The sequence below is a fragment of the Aphis gossypii genome, chromosome 2 (genome assembly GCF_020184175.1).
Source record: "Aphis gossypii isolate Hap1 chromosome 2, ASM2018417v2, whole genome shotgun sequence".
Lineage (NCBI taxonomy): Eukaryota > Metazoa > Arthropoda > Insecta > Hemiptera > Aphididae > Aphis > Aphis gossypii.
The window spans coordinates 11,145,158-11,170,341 of NC_065531.1; the positions used below are offsets into that span (position 1 = coordinate 11,145,158).

The 25,184-nt window shown below is 25.9% G+C and overlaps 1 protein-coding gene across 1 annotated transcript; it reads right to left on the reverse strand.

Annotated features, from left to right (window-relative positions):
- Positions 1–1,787: 1,787 nt before the first annotated feature.
- On the reverse strand, positions 1,788–23,800 carry LOC114121036 (uncharacterized). Its single transcript, XM_027983174.2, has 22 exons — positions 23,585–23,800; positions 19,046–19,117; positions 18,224–18,460; positions 17,292–17,396; positions 14,192–14,445; positions 13,946–14,108; positions 12,648–12,725; positions 9,835–9,948; positions 9,160–9,300; positions 8,944–9,081; positions 8,591–8,730; positions 7,831–8,020; positions 6,646–6,716; positions 6,187–6,418; positions 5,624–5,757; positions 5,239–5,434; positions 5,033–5,172; positions 4,809–4,974; positions 4,481–4,722; positions 4,282–4,354; positions 3,892–4,103; positions 1,788–2,139 (listed from the first exon to the last, which is right to left on the reverse strand). Exons 1-22 carry the CDS (start codon positions 23,706–23,708, stop codon positions 2,035–2,037), a joined length of 3,327 nt encoding a protein of 1,108 aa, XP_027838975.2. The 5' UTR covers positions 23,709–23,800; the 3' UTR covers positions 1,788–2,034.
- Positions 23,801–25,184: the final 1,384 nt, after the last annotated feature.

A 25,184-nucleotide genomic window follows, 5' to 3' on the forward strand; every position in this document is an offset into this window, starting at 1 on the left:
TAAAAATTTGAACTATAAACACTTATAAAAAAAAATTGTGACTAACGATTTTTAATTTTTTTTACCTACAATAAAAACAACTCATAAGGAACCTTGTATTAAAATTTCAAAACTTTTTGGTAATCCAAAAATTTTTTATCGACACTTTAAAAAAAATTTCTCAAAAAAATCGAAAATTTCAGTGGTCTATAAATAACTCAAAAAAAGTCAAAATTTTTTGAAAATTTAACTATATATAGATACCACTGACATTAAAATTTGGTAAAAATTTCAAGTATTTTCAGTGATTAGTTTTTGAATTACAACCATAAAAAAAAATCGATTTGGTCGAAAACTGGTTTTGCGTAAAAATTGCCGTTTTTCCGTCATTTTTTTTATTTTTCTCGATTTTTTTGAAAATTGTTGGAAAATGTTAACTTTTTACCTATAATGCACCAAGGATATTCACTTTTACATCGGAAACCACCCCCATAGTTTGAAATTGGAGCATTATTTCGACTAGTTATGCTGTACACAGACACAAAAAAAAAACACACATCATTGTAAAATCAATACATTCATCACTTCGTTCAGAATCTAAAATATTAATATGTACGCAAACGAGTCTATCCCGAGAGCAGTGATAAGTTTTAGTATTCGAAATAAGTTTATCTGACATATGTTTTATTAGAAAATAGTAAATAGAATTCTTCTTACTTAGTAAATGGTAAAGATAAAAGTGAAATATTACTACTTTCCTAAGATTTAAAAGTAATACAATATATTATGATGAATTAAATATTTTGATATTTTTACATTAATTATTAATATATTATTGATAATGTACAAATGTCAACTGACATATTAAGAATGAGTGGCGTTACTATCTATCATCGACTATCAATGAAGTATATTGGATGTTGGCTATACCTATCTGAATGAGCGGTGGTAAACTCTTTCGATTTTTAAAAATAGTAAAGTCTCCCGGTTCAATATTATGTTTACCTGAAGTAAACGTGTAAACTCTCCCGGGTCAACATTGTTCAAAATTCAAAAATGCAATAAACTAAAAAAAAACCAAGTAAAAACAGTCATAAAAAAAATAAAAAAAAATTATAACTTAAAAAATATTAGATTATAAAGTTTTTTTAAACCTGTGTTCCTACAATCACTAGCACTTTAGGTTCAATCATAACATGCAGAGGTATTGACTATCTCTTTCTAACAATGTTTTTCCTTTGCAGCACATAGCAGCTAGGGTATAGGAGACACGCAGTTCATATATTATTATTTCTAAAAATTATACATAAAATATTTTCATAGAGGTTAAGTTAAATTATATTAAATACTCTCGTAAAAGTATAGGTATGTTATAATAAAAACCAAATTGTTTCATCACACCCTATAGTTTAAAGACTTTATACTACCTCAGATAACGGAAATAGTACTTAGAAAATATACTCATGAGTAATGAAATACCAAACAATTAGTAAATATTTGATTTAAAAACTAATTGAATCGTGAATTCACTTTATTATTATTCTTGATCAAACTTGCATTCAGGTAAGCAGATAAATTTTAATACTTTAAAATAGCCAATTTTTACCTAATTTGTATGTATATTCATTTACATATAAATATAGGTACGTATTTACAAACTTACATTATCAATTTTTGACTACGCACTTTATGTTGGAGTTTTCTAAAAACTAGATAAAATAAAGAGGCCACAAGATCATGAATATTGGTGATTTTACAAAGGCACATGGTTAAATGTTAAATTAGATTAGTTTTTTCAGCATCAACAATTGAATGTACTAAATAATTATTTATTGGTACTAGTAAAAATTAAATAATATTAATTTATTAATGATTAAACTATGTACTTGACAACAATAGTATATGTGAATACTATACTAGTTATACTACATTATTAATTTCATAATATTGTGTCTTATAAATTACAAAAATATATAATAAATTCATAAATGTTTGACAGAAAAAACAAAAACTTAGAAACAGTAGTATTAATATTTATAATAATAGTTACATTTCTTATATCGTTGTAACTGATAGCCTAGATGGTGAACTGTACCACAATGATTTGGATACAGTTAAAACTCCAACTGAATATGTTGATCCGGGTTGCAGGCCAGTTATCTGTAAAATAAATAAAAAAATTATTTTAATTAGGTGTTAATTTAGCCAATAAAAGCTACAAAGTATTAAGTACTTAATTTATCTATTTATTTTAAATATGATATATTTAATAAATACATTTTAAAAAGAAGTACAAATAATTTATTTATCAAACATCAGACTAGCAATTTATAGAAATACAAAAAGAAAAAAACAAATCTAACTTTATTAATATTTTTTATAATTTATTACAAAATATATTCCAATAGTACATTCGTATATACAATTTACAAAGTTAGTAATAGTAACGAATGGCACCTAGCGTGACGTAAATGATCAATATTAAATCTAATAGCATAAAATTGATTCTGCTGAACACAAATTTTCTGTATGTTTTACGTTTATACTACAGACAAAACACACATAGGTATGACAATTCTCTTAATAATTATATTTATGGTTTTTTTTTTTTTTTTAAAATGTTAAGAATAGTAAGGTGTATTTATGTCCAACGAAAAGAACAATAACCGTACAAGTAGGTAGTGTAATAATAGACAAGTTTAAAACAAAAATTATAAAATATCATCAACATTCTCATAATCCTGAATCTGCTCAAGCTGAAGTATGCCATTTTTATATGCAAAAAAAGAAAAAGAAAATATAATAAAATGTGAAACATTAATTAGCACTTCTGAGTACAGTAGGTACCTATAACCGGCTACAAAGTGATGACTTTGATAAATTAAAACTTTATAGTAACTATTATACTAATCAAATACAACTCGTAAATACATTTGCTGACAATATACTATTACTATCGAAACGACCGTCTGGTCTATCAAGTCTTTTTCGCTTATAGAGTGCAGTATGTAGCACTGAATTCTCTAGGAAGAGAATTCACGTGAGTACTTCACTCCCAGTATGGGTCGGTAAGTAGGCACAGAACGATTAGAGACTACAGAAAATTCTGTAGAATATTTTTTGCACTGAGCTTCGAACTACTGCGCGTCGTGGCCAACTTTGTGACCACTGCACATTGCCCCCCATTTGCTGACAATATGAAAATATTTTTTCATTAATCGAGAAACTCATTCTGGAGTGTTTTATTTAAGTTTATAAATATATAATATATTGAAATCTAATATTACATAATATATATTCACATATTGGTACCCAATGAGACAATAAGTACTGGCTGTCATAAGGTATTTGTCCCTGTCAACAACCTTTTCTAAATTGTCATTATATTTTTTCTAATTTTAAATATAATTCTTAAAGATGATAGACGATAGTATATTAATTTGAATCCTAAGTCCAAAATAAAAAATTAAATGTCCATTTTCGTATTTGTGATATTTATTAAGACCACCGGCATAAACTAGCTCGTGTAATTGCGGTTTACTTATACACCTTATACACCACCAACCATAGGTTTATATTAAATTTAATGTTGTAGACTTATATTCTTATCGTTTTTCACAAGCTAAGTACAAAACCAGTCACATATTATGTTTATATTTTAAATATAAATGATATATTTTGGCATACACATAAATGTTGTATAATAAGAAACACAAATTAATTTGTTATCAAAGTAAAAATATTATAATAAAGTGACAACATATTGATATTATTTTTAACTTACACCAATCTGTATATTCAAAGCAAAATGACCACGAATTAAAATACACATATATATCTTATTTCGTGAAAATAACTTACAATTTTACTACCTACTGTAAAATTAGATTATCGTTAAGGAAAGTGAATTACCGTATAGTTATAAGTAGGTAATTCTTCATAAACTGGAATTTCTGTTGGTGCAATGCTAATGCAACACGTATCCATATTTATTGATGAAATTTCTTCGACGTTTATAATGAACATTTTCAAATCACCGTTGAATATCCAAGGAATATCCCATTCGATAGATATATTAGTATTACCAATTTCGGTTGTTTTTATATTCATTGGAGAATCAGGTACTAAATTTATACATGCACAATAAACAAATAATCAACATATTAAAAGTAGATCGGTAGTTCCTAATTAGTAATTACTATAGTTATTATTATTCATTATTTTCAATTAATTGTAAGTGTATTTAAACCATTAGGTATTTTGGATAGGTACTTACTAGAAATTAATAACTAACATACTTACGTCCATCGATGCTGCTAAAATAAATTGACGAGACCTTACCACCTTCTGGATAATCTATTGACTTTGGCTTTATCTAATACAAAACAATTGCAACTTATGTAAAAATAATTAAATAAACGCCATTAAAATTAATTTAACAGAGTACTGTACATATTATATAGTGCCTACTAAATATACCATTATTTGCGGCAATACGTACTTTAAATGTGTAATTACTGCTAGGACTCAAATTATAAAATGTATGACAATAGTATTCTGGCCACGCCGAGCATTTCTGTGGTGGTATGATAGTAGCGGTTTTCGTGTTAATTAAAAGATTCTCATCAAACGAAACTATAAATCCGTCTAAATTTGTATCTTGTGAATAACTCCAACGAAATCCTACCATACGATTTTTTAAACTCTTTTTATAAACTACTAAATCTTCAATTGGTTTTAAATCTATACATGTTAAAAGTAAAAAAAAAACAAACATATGTTTTGTTAAAATATTTAAACATTCAAACAATTTTATAAATTCCATTTACTTTCAAATTTAGTCCTAAAATTAACGAATAGAAAATGTTCAGGATTATAACCAATGTGTGTTTTTATAAATACTTTCAGTTCATAAGGTGTGTTTGATTTTAGGTCATCAAAGGAAATGTAATTATTTTTCGTTTCTCTTACTTGTAAAATGTTATCAACCTTCTCCTAAAAACAAATATTTAATTTGATTTTACAGAGAATCAACTATATTTACAAAAGTTACCTTTAGTTCAATATAAAATTGAGATAAAAATCCATTAAGCTTTGAGCAATTTTTTGAATCAACTTTCCATTGAACAAATATAGAGTTATTAGTGATATATATTGGATGCTCAGGATCTAATAAAGGTTCGGTTTTTGGGTCTAATAGAAAAATATAGAAAAATGTTGAAAAAATATATATTCAATTATAGTTTAATATATTTTTACTTGATGGAGGTGTTAAAACGTCGATCATATTTTCTTGTTGAGTAGTATTTTTTTCATTACCATCAACCAAAACTTGTATACTATACTGAGAATTAGGTACTGTATTAAATATTTCATAGTTGGTGTGATTGTAAATTGTTATTGACGTCCAATTTTGTTCTATTTCTTTTATGGAACAGCTGAGAATTCGTTTGAGCTAAATGAAAATTAAATATTTAGAAAGACATAGATAAATATATATAGGTATTAGGTAGGTAGTACTTAAATTACTTTTAATGGATCTGAATATTCAGTTTAAATGAATAAATAATTTATACCTTTTTAATACTATGCAGATAATAAATAACTATTAAAACTATTCTAAAAGTTGCGTTGAATAAATTACTTTATATCTGATGATTGATGTTACTGGTTCATGAACTATTGTATAATGTTGATGGGAATTTACCAAAATCCAGTATAATTTAATTTTTCCATTTTCATGTTTGGTGGAAATATTTTTTATTTGAACATCATTTTCTATATAAAAAAGGAAGCAACAAATATACTTGATAATATAATTTTATTTATAAAATATTTATAGAACATTATTTTTTTCTATGTAGTGAAGTATAGTGAAGTAAATCTTTCTTTAAAATATTTATTAGTATTTCTATACACCTAGCGGTTCCAAAACCTATATGCTGCGAGCAGCATGGTACTGGTCCGAGAACCATATATATTAAATATTATGAATAATATGAATACAAAATATAGGTAATATAGGTGTGCTATTAGTGAGTCTCTAAGATTTTTTTTTACAAAATTGGTGGTCCACATAACTAAAAAGGTTGGGAACCGCTGCAGTATACACTATACATCACATTATTTATTTAAGTAGCCGAAAAGTTCAAGAATTATATTAATTTAAATAAAAAATATTTCAAGTAAAAATAAATAAATATTTACTCGACATGAGAGTAGTGAATGAATATAAAGGCGAAGATGGTAACGTTCTATTACTTGTTGAAGGTGTTAATTTTATGTTATACTGATAACCTGGAAGTAGATTATCTAAAAAGTGACCACTTTCTGTACTTGATATTATTTCTTGTACATCAGATATTGGTTTTTGTGGTTGATTTGACATTAACGTTAAAACGTAATTTGTAATTTTGCATTCTAGTCGATTTGAAGTAGTCTATAATATATGTAAAATATAAATAATAATCACATTGCTGTATTGATTTTTTAAAAATTACTTATTAAGTATTTTATTGAATGTGTTTAATTAAGTAGTAATTTGTTAGTTATTGTGTATTTTATATTTTAAACAAACAAATCAATAAATCTATCATTGAAAGTTAACTAAACATAATAATTCTTACAGATGAAAAATTAACAATTGTTTAATGTTTTTAAACTTACTATGTTCCATGTTATGTTTACGCTTTGTATTCCACTCATTAATTTTATGTTATAATCAGTAATTTGAGGTTCTAAAAAAAGTATTAGGTAGTTATTTTTTAAATTAATAACTTTAATATATTTAATAAATATTAAAAAAAAAAATAATAGTTCGAGTATACATTTTTCTTATCTATATAGTAATAGGTACATTGCTTTTTAGTATTTTCGAATACAAAACGATAAATGCGGTAAAAATAAAAAAAATTAAAAAGTACTATACTGGTATGATATAGGTAGATACTTATATTAAGAAATAAAATATTTGTAAATAACTGTAATAAATTATTTTATTTTGTGAGCAGTTTTTTAATAATAGTATTTTTTAATATTTCATAGCATTGAAAAACATTGGCAAATAAAACAAATACATAATTATCGAACTGATATTATTGAAAACTTGAATTTTTAATTTTCGACGATGTTATGTAATTGGAACACCATAAGCGTGAGGTAGGGAGCCATCTGACTCCCATGAAGGTTTTCTGCCCCCAAAGTTTTCTATCAATATTTAATACTTAAAAAAATATATTTTCAATAATATGCAAACAAAATATTAAAATAATATTCATAAAATTATTTATAATTTTATATTTTTTAATAATAAGACAGCTTCAGTAAATAATTACCGATTTGTTCTGTAAAAATAATGGTTATAATTAATAATGGTTGCGCAACAGTGTCAAATATATATACCGTAACCTCAAACCACTCAAACCTGGTGATACAATTTAAACGTTAGGACATTGTTATTATTATACTTTCTTATTTTTAAAAAGGTCACATTAAAAACCGTTTGTTTTTTTCATGTTTAAAATTTTTTTAGACGGATAAATCAATAAATACCTCCTAATATAGTAGTTAAATACAACTATCTACATCCGTGGTTTTGTGTGAGGATTAATTACAAAAATCGATATCTCACTTTAAGGAAATAGTTGGAAAACAATTTAACAGGGGCCCGGACTTCTGTAGTCCCAATTTACTGCAGTTATTGCCTCCTCTTTTAAGACTTAAGAGGATCTATTAAGAACTCGTTTATGTGTAGCACTATATATGAGTAATAACGGTGGAATTTTTTTATGTTGATAATTTTAATCTGATGACTTATTAAAAATACGATATTAATGTTTAGTATGTACTTACGTATACACGTGGTCTTATACTGACCATACACTATATCTTGATCATTGAAATTCCCATCATTTGTAATTAACAATACTCCAACAATATATATAGTATCCGGTTCTAAATCACTAATAATTTCCGTTGTAATGTTGTTGGTATCACTTATAGATTTAATTTCTAAGCTTCTAAATGTATTTTCTATTAATGACTATAAAACAAAAAAAATTGGTATGATGTATGTTCATTATAACCGTTATATTTTTATATATTAATTTAGGTACATAAATTGATAAGGTGGAAATTTACAAAAATTAACTTACATAAATAAATAAATATTAGTCAATGAGTCGCAAAAGACGTATTATATAAGTAATAATAAAATATAAGTATAAAGTAACTAAATACAAATAAAAAAAACCATAACATTTATTTTTTAGGTTAGCTCTATTGTTAATTGGTGATCCTCATTCCTCAGTACTTTAAAACTCGTAAGTTTTAGAACGTAGTATATCTCGTATTTAATTTAGAATTTGAAAACGGAGTTTAATGACTAACGACAAAACGTGGTCTATTTGACGATATTTAGGTATAATCATACTTAGTATAGGCGTACTTCTTTTGCAACTGGTCAACATAATATACCTTCAATGTACATAGTAAAATTTAATACTTGAAACGATACATTATTAATTGTAATCGTAATATCATCAAAGACTCATCATTGTCGTCCCTTTTGCAGGAATAAATATTAAATTTTTGTTGTTGTTATAGCAATTACCTTATAAAATAATTGATAATATTTTAGATTCGTAATTTTAACTCCATATTTTATATTGTTTTCTTGAAAAGTCAATTGTATTTCAATTGTATCATAATTGGCCGAAAGCAATGTAGGTGGGTTTATGAAGTATGGATATTCTATAAAGTCAAACACATTATAACAGTATAAATACATTTTTTTTATAATATTGACATTGTGACACACACACACACACACACACACACACACACACACACACACACACACAACACATTACACTTGGAATTTCTTAGTGTTTTATAAAACCATATTTATAAACTTATTTTATTCATTTAACATATTTTTGATGTTTTAACAAAAGTATAATTTACTTTCACGGCAATATGGTGGTACATATCCTGCTGAGCATCCACTTAAGCAGACACCTGTATACTGATCACATATATTATTAAGACAATTTCTGGAACATTTTTTTCTACAATCTGCTCCATATGTACCTAATGTGCAGTCTATAACATAAAAAATAATTATTTAATAAACTATTGTTATATAATAATAATGTACAAAAATATGATTTGTTGATCCACCTTTGTTACACAATGGACCAGTTAGTCCAGCTGGACATGTACATCCTAAACTTGTACACATTAGCATTCCACGACACATTTTATTAGCTCGTATTGAACAAACTCCTTTACAGTCAGACCCGTAAGAGTTTGGCCCACATCCTGAAATTATTAAATTTCTTTTAGAGAATTTGAATGTGGATTTAGCCATTTATTTAATTTTTTCATACATCACAATTATATTTAAATTAATTATAATCATTTTTATTTACCACTTATTTAGAGTATAATATAATTTTAAGTTGTTAAAACATTAAAATTTGTTTTTTCATTAATGCTCAACATGTATATGTAATATGTATATAAAATTTTATTAATAATTGAATAAGGCCATAAGGGCAAACATGTAGGTAGGTTATAGCATAGCTTTAAACAGAATAATATTTCTATAATTACTGACCTTTTCTCCTATATATTGGGCGTTCCAATATCTTTACAAGTTACAAATTTAATTAAAGTTTTTTAATAGGAAACACCAAAAGTTACAATTTTCCTCACATGTTATATTAATTGAATTCATTATTTGTGAATATTGCATGTATTAAATTATTTAAATTTGTTTGTTGATTTATTATATTATTTATATAAAAGTTATTATTACAATAATACTCGATGAAGATATCATTTTTAAATTACCTGTCTCACAAAATTGTCCTTTAAAACCAGGAAGACAAATGCATTTTTCCAATTTCGTAAAATATCCACCATTTAAACAGGGATTTAAGAATTCTTCTTTAATTTCAGGTTCGCCTATAAAAAAAAACAAAATTAAGTTTTTTAGTTTAATTATTTATAAATTAAAACCAAGGTTGTGAATTATAATTGGATGCATTAAAAACTATGAAATATGTGCTTATGTGCTTATAAACTAAGAAATATGGGAAATTATAGATAAAATTCATATTTATAGAATTTTTTACGAAATAAACTTTTTTTCTTCAAATATTGTATCTTATTCAAAGATTTTGTATAACCGTATTATTGGTATTGAATTTTGATTGTGATGTTGGTGGTTACTTGGCGGTAACTAATTTAATGTTCCTTGGGTGACGCACAATCCTCATTAATATATAATATGTACCAACATTTTACAAAATAAATAATTAAATTTATATTATACTATCTGATCTCGTGCACTTTATTATCCATTAAAAATACTAACTTATAATAATAAGTTTTAGATTGAATGCTACGTATTTAATGAAGTGCATGCATTTGTATACACAATGTTTTTGTATTTCCTACTGGTGCGTACACAAATAAATTAGGTTTTCCGATACGCGAGCAAAGAGTAGGCTTTATACAGCTATCCATGTGAACAGCATGGGTTTTCTAAATTCAGTTCATACACTTTAAGCAATTGTCCTTGTGCTTTGTTGATGGTCATTGCAAAGGCTAGTCACGCCAGAAACAGCAAACGTTTGAATACAAATTACAAATGGCATATCTGTAAGAATTATTGGGATACGTGAAAACAGTACAACTTTGCATTTAAATTTTCCGTTTGAAATTGTAGCTTTGATAATGTTTTTCATAAACTTTTTCACCGAAAATCTGGTACCATTGCAGAGTCGTGTTAGATCAGGGGTCAGCAACTTTTTTTGACAGAAGAGCCAAAAGTTACAATATACAAAAATTTTCAGATTTTAAAGAGCCACTAAAAATATTCGTAATTTTTTTAATATAATTTTATTTTTAAATTTTAATAGACATAATAATAATAATAATAAAATTAATTTATAATAATATACTATTATAATAATTTGTGTGTGTGTAGCTGGAGAGCCGCAACTTTAGACCGAAAGAGCCACATGTGGCTCGCGAGCCGCAGGTTGCCGACCCCTGTGTTAGATTGATGTTTCGTAGAAGAATGATTGACACGTTAATTTTCAATGTTAGAATGTGCAGTAGCATGCGTGGAAAGACCAGCAAGTTTAAGAATTCAGTTGGGTAATTGACTTAACTTCGTCTTGATTCATTATAATATTTATGAACTTATACGCTGTCGTTTCACCTAGAAATCCGTTTTGAATGCTTAAATTTATTGTATTAAAATTGTTGTTTTTGGCTGTTAATATAACCTAAATAATAAAACTTTATCAATCAACTCAACGGTGGATTCCGTAATTTTACAGAAATTTGTTGTTAATATGATGCATTGTGTTGATTCGTCGATTGTCATTTTCCCATTTTCCATGTTCAATAATTGTTTTGTGAAACAATCAGCTGATGCATCATTTTGTTTTTGTATTTGTACACGCATGTCGCATATAGATCTTCAAGTTCGATTCAAGTACGTGTTTCCATAAAACTGATAATTTGAGACATGCATTAAGCTCATAAAGAGAAGATTTGTTAAAACATTTTAGTTTACATGTTTATTTAAACAATAAAATACTTATTGATAGTTTCACAAAATTCCAAATAAAATGTTCAACATTTGAATTTCCAAAAATTGCAATTGAAACTGTGCAAGCAGATAAATTGACTACTGAAATATAGTATAAGTATAGGTAGCTCCAGTTGTCACTAAATCACTATCTCAAAAGCCAAAAGGTCTAAACTATTCTTAATTACAAAAAAACTACACACAGTTAAAGAACTAAGAATGTTCTAAGAATGTACCTAAGGTATGGTATCAACTTTTATACATATTTTCTATCAAATACCGCAGATATTAAACACTATTGACTATTTTGACTATTTTATTGACAAACCAGAAGGGGAAAAGAATAAAACTGAAATGATGTGAAATTAAATTGATAAAAACGCTTTTCAAAAATGTATAATTTCCCAATCAAATATCAAAAAAAAACAACAGTTAAATAATGCACTTAAGAATTTATGTTCACTGAGATTTAAACATGTAAAAATTAATAAAATAAAATAACGTCAAGAATCAAATTTATATTTTATAATAGCACCTAAAATCAAATTCATTGATATGAAATAAGTAATTATTAAATGTATAATCTGTTATAAAAGTATTGTACGTATCGCATATAAAAAAATCCACATCGCAAGAGTATGTATTTCGATCTTACACATAAAAATTACGGCACTTGGCACTTTGCTCTTTGCGCATCTTTGAGTCCAATCCAGCTATGTTCTAATTCTTATCAGCGGCGATTGGTCGGTGAATGTATTAAATACGAGTACAGCACATCTCATGGCATGTGAATTTGTAATGAACCTATCAAACCATTTCGATGATATAATAAGACGAACTGGTTTTGTACCAGAAATACGCAATAGTGAACGATTTTTGATCCCCGTCTAGATACGTTCTTTCGCGGAGAGTAGAGTAATGAGTAAATTGTTAACAGCTATATTTTTTCATGTAGTATATAATATAAAGCATACCTATTTATACATACTATGATAAATGCATTATAAATTGTATTATAGGTACATTAATTTATTAAAATTTGTGAATTTCAAATACATACCGTTTTCCAGAATGTTGAATGGTATAGGATATTTATTAAAAAAACTATTCGCAGAAACAATCCAAACATCTTCTTCATCTAGAAACATTAAATTTATAATAATAAAATATTTAATTATGTTATAACACAATAATGTAATAGGTAATAAAACAATTAAGTTAAATATTCGAGAGTTATGATAATTTTCTTCTAGCAAATAAAAATTGTCCATATTCATTAGGAAAATTTATTGGTCCAAAATGTCCCAGTTTCTTTTGTATTGTTGTTTTATATTTTTGATTTTACATATTTAGAAGTCAGCGAACTGGCAAAAAAATTATATTATATTATACTATTATTTAAAAAAAAAAGTTTTGACGGAATTGATAAATCCCTTTGTCTTTACTTACAATGTATGTCACAAAAGTTTCGTATCACCTCAATTATCTTTGTGGTTTATCAAAGTATCTATAAGACTATTATAAATAAGGATTTGTTAACAGTTATCTATCAAATGATTCTTTTTCATAAATCATTCATTGTTTCAAATATAATTAGCATTTTTGAATTTTTTATTTGCGTATATAATATACAGTTGAAATAAAACAGCATTAAAAAATATACATATTATAATATATTCATAATATATTTTAGCCATATTAGATTTACGTCGACTTTTAATAATTAATTAAATCTATCTCCAGTTTTTTGTGTTTACACCAAAAATATATCAAGAATTAAGAAATGGAAAATCATAAAATTAATCATTGTAATATTGTGTTAATATTATATATTTCAGCTGAGTCAAAATGAAAACGATAGAAAGATAAATTAATTTTAATCCGGGAAAAGTCAGATAATATAGCTATAGTTATTAAAAGCTTAATGCATGTCTCAAATCATCGTTTTATGGAAAAATGTACTTAAATTGAACTTTAAGATCAATATACGTGTAAAAATACAAAAACAAAATGATGCATCAGCTGATTGTTTCACAAAACAATTGTTGGATATTATGGAAAATGGAAATCGATAAATCAACACAATGCATTGACAACAAATTGCTGTAAAATTTCAGAAACCACCGTTGAGTTAATTGATAAAGTTTTATTATTTAGGTTATATTAACAGCCAAAAACAACAATGTATTAGTTAGACTACATTATTATATATTCTTTAATTTAAATTATAATTACATACAAATACAATATAATATAGGTAATATAGGTACGTCATACACCATCCGAGTGGCTAAAAATTAGCATCTATTTTTTTTTTCAATTTAAATAAGTATTAATATTTGCATATAATATATTTACCATAATTATTTGAACATTCTGCAATTCGCACGAGTCCAAATCGCATATCATTTCTTTGATGCGAATAATAATATGTGTCACTTGAACTAATTTTTAATGACAATTTATATTCCTCATTATTCTTAAAATCAATATTGGTAATTTTCAATGTGTGTACACCGTTCTGCATAAAAAATATATTTTACTGTTATTATTATTCTAATTTTTAAACAAATAATCATCAGAATCTATAATAAAAAGTATTACATAACCCTTTAAATCGGCTGAAGTTATAACTATATTATTTTCATTGTACATATCCATCGTAATAAATAAAGAAGTATATTCTGGATAGTAGGTATAATATGTCATAGTTAAACATGTTTGATCTTTATCGGGTGTCCAATAAAATGAAAAAATTGTACAGTTTTCTAATTGATTATAATATGGACGATTTACAAAGCAATGATCATTGAATTGATATTCAAAAACGTCATAACAATTATTATTTAATAGGTTTCCTGAAAACGATTAATGCGATATATTAATATTACGGAATATTATGTTGATACATACCTAGATTATAATGTATTCAACATATTAGGCTAGGGCCACACATAGTGGTTGTACCGTCCAACAATTAATTAAAATTATTTTATTTTCAATAACAACCGTCTGATAAGCTTTCACACTTACGCGGTTCAGCCGCGGAAAAACGGTCGCTGCGACTCAACCGCATGTACGGCCCTAGCCTAAGACTAAAGCTATAGTCTTGATAAATAATAGCTTATATACGTAGGCATTATTGTAATATTATAATGTATTTGTGTTTAAAATCATAGTAATATTAATATATATTTATGTGATGCGTTAAGGATGAATTTTAATTTACATAATTTAAAAGTTAGCATAGGTGCATATATTGTATTGTCGCGGTGACGGCATGTGAGTGTGTGACTGCATTTTACCGCTACTGCTATGGTAGATAATATGTGCAAGGTTATTATAATATAACTATTGAACAAATTAATTATCAATCATATTGAAAGTTCATACATATTATATTATATTATAATACACACAAAATAGTTTTATTTCACTAGATAGGTAGGAGTTTTAATTAGGTATTCTATATATATATATACTTACATATGATTATATTGCATTTTTGAAATTTAAAAAAGTATTGATATTATAATTTATAGCAATAGCTGACCATTGAATTCAATTGTATTCATATCATCCATAATTTTATTTGCGATTTGTAAAAGTAATTAAATTAATAATTAGTGTTGATGAATATTTGTTTTAATTTACTTTAGGTATGTATCGATATAGATATAGTAATTCTTATACTTTTAAGCATAATAATACTTATACTAATTATACTTTTACAGGGTTTTTACAGAGATTCTTTTATCAAACAACACACATTATTTCGAAAATTATTGACTTTTTTCAATTTTTTTTTTTGTTTAATTTAAGAACCATACTGTTCTAGAACTGTAGAACTGTTATGTACTGTATATTTTCACTCTTATATTTATTAGGTAAACCACTATCAACTTTTGATTTTCAAATAACAACCTGTACCTAAATTTCATAAATTAATAAGGATAATTTTTTTTTTTGAATTATCACTTTAAAATTTTCATTTTTCGTTAATCTGTTGATGAGATATAACTTCTCAAAGTTAGATAGTTTCGAGAAGTATTTATTGAGTGTAAATGTGTTATAACTCTTCAGTAGATAAGTTGTAATAAGTAGGTAGTAATATTAGCCCAATTGACAATTCATAATAAGGTATAACAGGTAGTAATAGGTATAAATATTATCACTACTCTCCGCTACACCTTAGGGTCGACGATATCGAATTCATTACTATTATAGCTACTGGATTCTACAAATAAAAATCCCAGTTCTGATGGTATTAATTAGTTCTGACGTATAACACCTTTCAACTTTAAGCAGCTATAACTCGCCGACGGATCAACGAAAGTTAAACATTTTAACGTGAAAATTCATGAAAAAATGGCTTTATTAATTTATGAAATTATTAATATAAGTTGCTGTTTAAAAATCAAAAATTGATAGTTTTTTTTATTATTAAATATAAGAATGAAAAAAATTTAAATTGTATACAATTGTAGAAAAACGTGTATTTAAAAATTTGAAAATAAATCTGTACTTTTTGAAATAATAAGTGTTGTTTGATAAAAGAGTCAACCTGTATAGTTATAAATAATTGGACTTTGTATTTCTCACATAATAACGTGCCTGCTATCGTTTCTTAAAGTCGTAAATTCCAAATGATTGTGTAAGTCAATTTTAATTGAAAATCGTTTGTTTATTTAATTAAAGGCGTGAAGGTGCTGTAGATTCAACAGCTCTGGTAAATCTGAATATGCTGTGCTGACTGCTGAGGGCTTACTTATACGTGGATTCTGGCTACCCCAGTACTTTTATATACCTATCCTATACCTGAAGTCTATAAATCAACCACGGTATAAATGTTGTAGTGTTGCGTTCTTATCAAATGTTGTAGTTGCTTAATAGCGAGAATAGTCACAATTCATGCACGTGCCATTAAAGTATGGACGCCCATTGGGAGGGGCAAGGGGGGCACTTGCCCCCCCTCCTGGACAAAAAATATTAAAAACTTGTAACTCAATAAATATTACCATAATATAATATAATTATCTTTACATTTGAGAATTTTTTATTTTGACCCCCACTAAAATTTTACTTATGGGCGCCCATGCATTATAGTTATGGCTTACTCTTATATTATATACTACGTATAGATTTATTGAAGGTTTAAATGGGTTATTATATTTTATATTACTTACGATACAATATTTGGCGAAACCTTGGGTGTTTACTTATTATAAAATATATCTTACAAGTTCAGAAAATCGTGAGCTCGATAGGTACATCTTCTTCAAAGTTCAAATACAATCTCTATATTATTTTAATATACATAGATTCTGTGCAGAGCGAAAATGTATTTATCTTACAATGATGTGTATTTTGTTTAATATTGAGTACAAAGAAAATTTGTAATGGTCAAAAATGCTTCGATTTAAATAATTGCAGAAAAAATAGCAAAGATGAATAGTAACAAAATATCGTTTTTAATTTTTATTATTTCATTAAAATTTAAAAATAAATAACTGTATCTATAGATGATTTTTTCACCATGTTCAAATTAACATTTTCAATGCATGGTATTATTTTCAAAATATTTTTATATATATATTTTTTTGAGCTATTTATTTATAGGCTTATAGTCACATAATAACTATTATCACGACGCAATAACTTAGGTATAACTATATTGTTATAAAGTATATTTTTTAAAAAATACCTGAAACTTCCGTTGCATAACTTGGAGTAGTAAATCTTTGTCTCTTTCTGGAGTAAAGAGTTGTGGTAATTTCATGATTATTTCTGTTACAATTTCCACTGTAACCTTATACAAAAATAATAAATATAATTTATTAAAAAAAAATTTTAGACGTATATTATAACAGTCGTCATATTCACACTATATAATAAATAGCATAGGTATATCATTATTTATTACGCGCCACTTTATTTATATTTAAAACAAATACAGTGTATTGTATTCATATATTACTTTATTAGTGATTAATTTAAACCAAACAAATATTACTTATTTCTACCCATATTTTCTCACACGCGATCAAAGGTTCAGCCCATCGGAAATATTTAATAATTATTACCTATTTTAAAAACAAAGTTATACTAATTACAGAGTAAGTGACTCAAATTTAAACATAGTATGTAACTTCCATGCAAATTTTATCATGACATTAGTACATTGCGTAGTTAAAACACTTTAACTTCTCACCGTATTAAAATCTTACTCGCAAGTAACTGAAGACACTAACCAATATTCTCTGCCTCCCTCTTTCAGTAATAATACTGATGAACTGTCACTCAAAATCACATCCTTTTATGAAGATCTCATCGATCTCAAAAACTCAATAAACTTTCTAATTAAAAAAGACTCCTTTACTCAGTCTAATGAGTAAAAACATTTAACTTAAAATTTAAATTTAAAAATATATATCATATAAGAAAAAAACTACATTTATCTATTTCTATTTTTAAATATTTAGGACACGGATTTGAATTTAAATTAAATTATTTACCGCGAAAATTCACCGGAACCCCCTAAAGGTATAAGATTAATTTCAAATTATACAACTTTTAAATATTATTTAGGTAATTAGAATTTCGGCTCTACGCCTTTACTAATAAGTAAGAACTTACCATTCATATTATAAATATTTCTTTTAGACCAAGAATTTGAATCATACGAAATGCTCATTTGACTATTATTCTGAAATGATTCAAAATTAATGATTTCTTTTGTATTTGTTGACATAATATGAACATCGTTATTGATTTTTAGTGGCATTCCAATAGTATTTGTTCTCGAATGTATTTCAATTGAACAACTTCCATTACAGTTAGTTAAGAAATTATCATTCATGAATCCATCTTCCTCTAACAATACAAAATAACAAACATTTTTTATGAGATAAATATGAATTGATTTGATGATTTAAAAATTAAGATTAATTTTATTTCATGTAGTATAATTTTAAAATGTTTATATACAATTCAAATACAAGCTACAAACAAATTATATTATTCTAGAATTTCATAATGTTAATGATAGGTAATACGACAAATTGTACAAATTTTATATTGTATCATAATAATTATACTACGATTTTATTCATACCATTACATAAGGGACGTTATCGTCAGTTGCGAAGTGAACTTCGAGGTTTTTTCTAACCAGAAATTCATATTTGATAAAGGGACAAAAATAGTAATTGGAAAATATAGTATATTGTGGAGTACGAAGTTTTGGAACATTTTATAAATGTGCCATGAAAACGAAGGTAGTCAGAAGGTGAACTCTGAAAAGTATCTACTTTACAATGGTCTTATAGTTAGGTTTAATCACTTTAATCAATAAAGTGTTTTATACATTCATGTTATTATTGAGCCACTACCTACTATTTAAATAAATGAGTATATTGTATTAAAGTAGTAAAAACAAAATAATAGTAATTTACAAACCGTTACTGATGTTGAATGAAGACATATCTGTAATTCTATAAATTGTTGTAATGTCAAAATCCTCATAAACTTCTAAAATACAAAAACAAAATAATTGTTCAATATCAAACTCTATTTACACACTTCCAGAAGTTAATAATATATTTAATACAATTTATATTTTATTAATTTATGGTATAATAATTATAAACTAATTATTAGTTTATATTCATACAAATTACAAGTTATTAAATATTTTGACTATATATGATTAAGAAGTAAAAAAATTAAGTGAGAAAGGAAATGAGTGTTTTCTAAACGTTTAACCCCTTCAAATGCATGATATTTTTGTGGAAATACTTTTTTTGAACCCAAGTGCAGTTCGACTACTACCTGTTTTTTATTCGAGTATAGTTCGACCATTAACCCTTTTTTATCTCAAGTGCAATTCCGGTGAAACCCGAAAGCGCAAATCAACCTTTTTTTTCGATAACTCAAAAGCGCAAAATTTATTTTGCGCTTTTGTACCTTGGTAGTGGGATAAAAGAGCAAAAATAAATAGTAATACTTGATACAATATTTTACTGACCTAACGCGCGACGCTCGACGTTTTCCATGTAGGTACGCGTGACCTTACCCGTTCCACGACATGATTGCAGCAACACATCGCGACGGTTATTGCATTTATTTTGTTTAAATAATTTAAAATAATACTCAAAATTATATTTTTTTATTACTGGAACTAATTTCAATATTACTGTTAATGCTTAATTTAATATTAATAATAACTACGATTTTAATTAAATACAGCACTTTTTTTTATAAAATTGATTTTCGCTTATGGGCTACAGCTATCGAATTGCACTTATTTTAGTTGAATTATAGTATGAATTTTAGTTGCAATTCAACTAAAATAAGTGCAATTCGACCATGCCCAAAAAGCTTTGGGGTCATATTATACTAATGGCATTGTAATTTTCTCTCACACGACACCTTCATTTCCCTTTGAGAGGTTCTCCTAGTACAGTGTACTATAACTTTAGTCAACAAATGATAGAAATATCTAAGTACTTAATTACTTGTTGGATATACTTATACAAATTATTATAAATAAGTACTAAATCTGTTTATTTTAAGCAAAACTATGAGATGTTTATCATTGCTTTCAAATGTTTATAACTTATAAGACACCTACTCTTGCAGTCCAGCTTATACTCGGCATATTATTCTTAAATTTGTATAAATTAGTGAATTAATTTATTTTAAATGTATTTATAAATAGAAAAAAAATATTTTTAAGTAATCATTTTTTTTTTCGTAAAATTTGTAGGTAAAATTTTTGTTATGACTATTAAGTAAATAGTTCTGTTAGCAACCAGTAATATCTATTTTATGTTTTCAATTATTTGTTGTAAGGACCATAGGTACTGTGAGCTAGTGCCCAGTTCGCTGGTCACACTGCAGTACATCGAGCCCATTGCAAGAACTCGTACGACTGTAGCTGCAGCGGCGAGTCAGCTTGTTTACGTTTGTGTAGTCTGTAGCGACTGGTGACACCGTGACTGTATTGTCATGATGCTCAATTTATTTATTTTGATGTAAGTATATAAACATAACAAATTTAATTTTCAGTTTTTACATCATTCAATTTGCTTACTTTCAGAAACAGTCAACCCCCAGTACAGAAAGACTGTTGATATTCCGCCCGCTGCATAGGCACAAATCACCCAAAAATATTAGGGGGGCTTAAGTACCAACATTTTTGAGGAAACAGACCCAACCCGTGAAAGGGTCCCTTGCATACCCAAATAGTACCATACCGTATAAATATATTAATACAAATCTCACAAATATAACTAAAAATTTTATGTAAAACAAATTAATTTAATTTATTACAAATGACAATTATTGTCATCAGGTATAAGCTTATTTTCAGCAAACTTATTTAAAATAATTTCATTATCAAGGACGATATCTTTTTCAATGTGAATAACTGATAAGTCCGATAGTCTTTAAATAATTTTAAATTAAATAAATCTGTTTTTGAATTTTTAATAAATGTAATTACTATGAAAATATTATGGTAGTAGAGGGCTCGGTAATTGAGTCCGAGATAAGTTTAGTGCATTTTGAAAGAGGTAAATTGAGTCCCGGGAAAAAATTGGTAGTAAGTAAATGTTTTGACTGATGTTGAGGTATTTATAAGGATATGATATTATTTTGATTTTAGATAAAGGATTTTGCATAAAATGCATTTTGATATTTTCAAAATCATATACTTGCAGTCAATGAATGTCCACAAACCATAAAAGAGATTGATTTAATACCAACATTTTATAGTGCATATTTTTGCATATTTTAACAAAAAACCGTATAAATATACACCTTACGATCTAAAAAGGTGTTGAGCAAAAAAATACAGATCATAGGTACGTTTATATAATATTAACATCAAATATTTCACTTATCAGATATTCAGACGTTAAAAATATGTTAGTTTGTTGTTTTTCCAACTAACATACTACATTCAATTTTTCGTAATTTTTTCCTATTTATACCAGTATATTACCAATGTATCTACTATTTAATTTTAATAGAATATTGTTTACAAAGTACCTATCAATGATTAAAAATTAAATTATAAAAAATAAATATTATAACAAATTATATTTTTGTATTAAATATTTGTAATATTTATATTATACATCTTACTTTTTTTTTTTTATGAACATTTTAATTAAACTAATTAATAACTAGTAAATAAGTTATAATCACGAGATTCGGGTGTTAGTATTAAAATCCAGTGTGCTAAGCACCCTTAACATCCCTGCGATCTACACTTATGGTTGGTAGATGGTAGATGATATTTTAGATCCAAAACATATTTTGGAAAATATAAAAACAAAAACAGCAAAATCACAAATATTAAAGTTATAAAGAAAAAATAAATAAAACTGTTTCCAAATGTAATTATCACTTGTGTACAATAATAGACTGCTTCTAATTTACGTAATATAATACAAATAATACACATTATATTATAACAACTATTACTAGGTATTACCATATTATATTATGCATACTTAATACTTATTTATTGTCATTCGTCAATAAAATTATTAAATTGATAATAAATTTAAAAAAAAAATTGAATATTAGTGCCATTTGTGTTCTGTAATTCTTTTAATAATATTTTGTATTCACTTCAATCCGTTTGTATGGTTTATATATAATCAATAAATACATAAAAATCTGTGATAACTTATAGATGTACAATGTACCTACTTATACTAATGATTAAACATAAATACAGTATTTGACTTTATACAAACAATGTATATATTAATTAGGGATTATAAGTTATCGAGTTATGTTAAACATTAATTACGTAGTTGGTTACTGTATTCAACTGGCTATTATTTATTCGTACGTACCTAAGGTATTTTTTGTTACCTACCTATATTGATATAAACTTTATATTTTTTTTGTATGTCCAACGTTGATAAAATTAATTTTATCATACAATTTTCTTCAAGCTTAAAAAAATAATAATTCAAATATGTTTTTTTTCACACAAATAAACTTGAGAAGTTTTTCTAGATCTAGAAGACTGCCGCTCCAGTTATTTGATATCTTGTTTTGTCTATTTTATATATTTTTTTTAAAAAATTGAGTAATTTGAAAATCTGGAACGTAGTCGTCTAGATTCTAGAAGAACTTCTCAAGTTTATGCTGAGAAAAATTAGAAGTACGAAAGCAAATTTTTACGGTCGAATTTCGGTAAAAGAAGGTCCTCTTAATAAAAATTTGTATAAAATATATAGATTATTTTAATTATTTTATTTAATATAATAATATTTTCCTATTATATATTTTATTTTATTAAATCAAATAGGTACGTGAAATTCCAGTGGGACCGGTTCGACGTACAACAATTTACTGTAATATTATGATTTCCACGAATTTGTAATAAATTCTGATACCATTTATACCTAATTGGCTAATCATGATAAAATTAAAATTTTATTAATTTTTATAGCGGACCGGTGGTTGAGAACCACTGCTCTTAACACAAGACTTCTATACTATACTACAACCTATAGAAATTTGTGGCTCTAAAATCTAAAATGTGTTTTTATATTTAGGTTAAGTGGTATATGTTTATGGATTTTTATATTGACTGCCGATAAAAAATTCTTAAAAATAAAAATTAAATGAATGACTTAATGAAAGTGAACGCGTTCGCCTGAAAAAAAAACATTAAGGTGAATATGAACGAGTTTCTTTTTAAAGGACTGAACATAAACGTCATAAACGAATTAAATTTTTTTAGTGAATGTTCTGAACACTGTTGATAAGTTCAAATTGAAATAGGTAGGTAATAAATATGATAATTTGCATTTATTACCTATTTTTTTAATCAGTATTAGTTTACTGTAACTTAAATTATTTTTCACTAAATCGTCAATAATTAGCTCAATTGTTTACATTTGGTATATAATATGTTTTATAAGTTATTAAGTTTAATAAAAGTTTCATAATGTTTTAATTATTGCTTACCATTTTGATGATGATGAAATGAAATTGTAGCTTCACAAACGTTCAAAATGTGTGCGTAAATTAAGATTAATATATACAACAAGCTGTTGCTTTTATAAATCATAGTGCATAAATACTTTTTCATTTAATTCACGAAAGAAAATTTTCTATAAATTATCATGAATATTAATTGGACAGTTTGTAATTAAGTAACCAACTAAAGGAAACATTGAGAATGAATGTAAATATCTAGTAGGTACCTACAACACATTTTTATCGTTTTTGAACAAATATAAATCTGAAAGGTCAGGTAGGTCATTATTGATACACTTTTATTCTATAGTGTATATTTAAGTAGGTATATATATTTATTTAGACACATATTTAATCAACTATAAGGTCAATATACAACAAAAATTATAATTATTATTTTTGATAAAATAATAATATACCTAGTCGTCTTTATTGTTAATTTATTTATTACTAAATGAGAACTTGGTCATGTCCATAGGTAAGTAACTATCTATTAACTATGTGTCTATGTAATTACATACAGCATATATTATATATTTATTAAATCTAGGTTAAAAAAGTTATCATAGACTATAGGTATGCCTTGTCACTGTTTAGGTTGGTTGGTAGCTGGTAGGCACCCATAACATTCGACAACACTTGATACGATTAGTGGTTTTATAAAGAACTTGCTTAATATTCATATTGAAAATTACTTGTGACATGAATATTACATCAAATGTATTGATTGACATAATTCATTATAATCATTAAAATGTAATACCAAATCAATTATATTTTTATAACAGACTAACAAACTAAGATCTTGGTCCGAGATTTTTATATTTATTATTTGATATAATTTTAACGTTAATGCCTGATTATATGTAAAAAACAAAATAAAATGCTTGTCAAGTGACTTGAATTTGATAACACACATAATAGTTGGATAAATACACTTGATGTTAAAATATAGTGTCAGTCGTGTTAGAGCTATGAACGTGTTTGGAGGTTCTCAAACTGGTGATTCTAAAAAAATTGTATCAGATATTCTGTCAAGTAACAAAGCAATACAAAATAAATTAAATAATCAGCAGAAAGAAATTCATACCATAAAAAGTAATATTGTTCATCTACTAACGCTGGAAAATCGCATGTCGGAGCTATTTAATAATTATATAGAAACAAATACAAAACTTTCTTTTATACTTTCAACTATGGACAGTGTAGATGCCGAAATAAAACGCATAACAGGTATATTTGATGAAAATTCTTTACCGAATCATGGATCATATATTTCAGATTTAAACACTCGTTTGAAAATCATCGAAGAAAATTATATTAAGAAAAATTAATTTTTTTTACATAATATACTTTTTAAAAATAATTTTAGTCATGAATGTGTTTGGTAGTTCACAAGCTGGTGAAACTAAAAAAACTATTTCTAAACTCGATGACTCTATAAAAATAATTAGATTTGAATTAAATCAAAAAATGAGTCAACTTGAAAATAACACTAAGATTATTGAACTAAAATTATCAAATATCGAACAATTAACCGAAAATTTAAAATTTAAAGTATCTGATCTCGAAGATAATGTGGACTACA

Bases quoted from the DNA above. Each gene is read 5' to 3' on its own strand.
- LOC114121036 (XM_027983174.2), bottom strand. From the start codon at position 23,708: ATGAAAAAGTATTTATGCACTATGATTTATAAAAGCAACAGCTTGTTG. The intron at 17,397-18,223 runs GTAAGTTCTTAC...TTTTTGTATAAG, and splicing joins AAATATTTATAATATGAATG to GTTACAGTGGAAATTGTAAC. The intron at 8,021-8,590 runs GTAATTGCTATA...TTTGTTTTATAG, and splicing joins ATTATCAATTATTTTATAAG to TCATTAATAGAAAATACATT.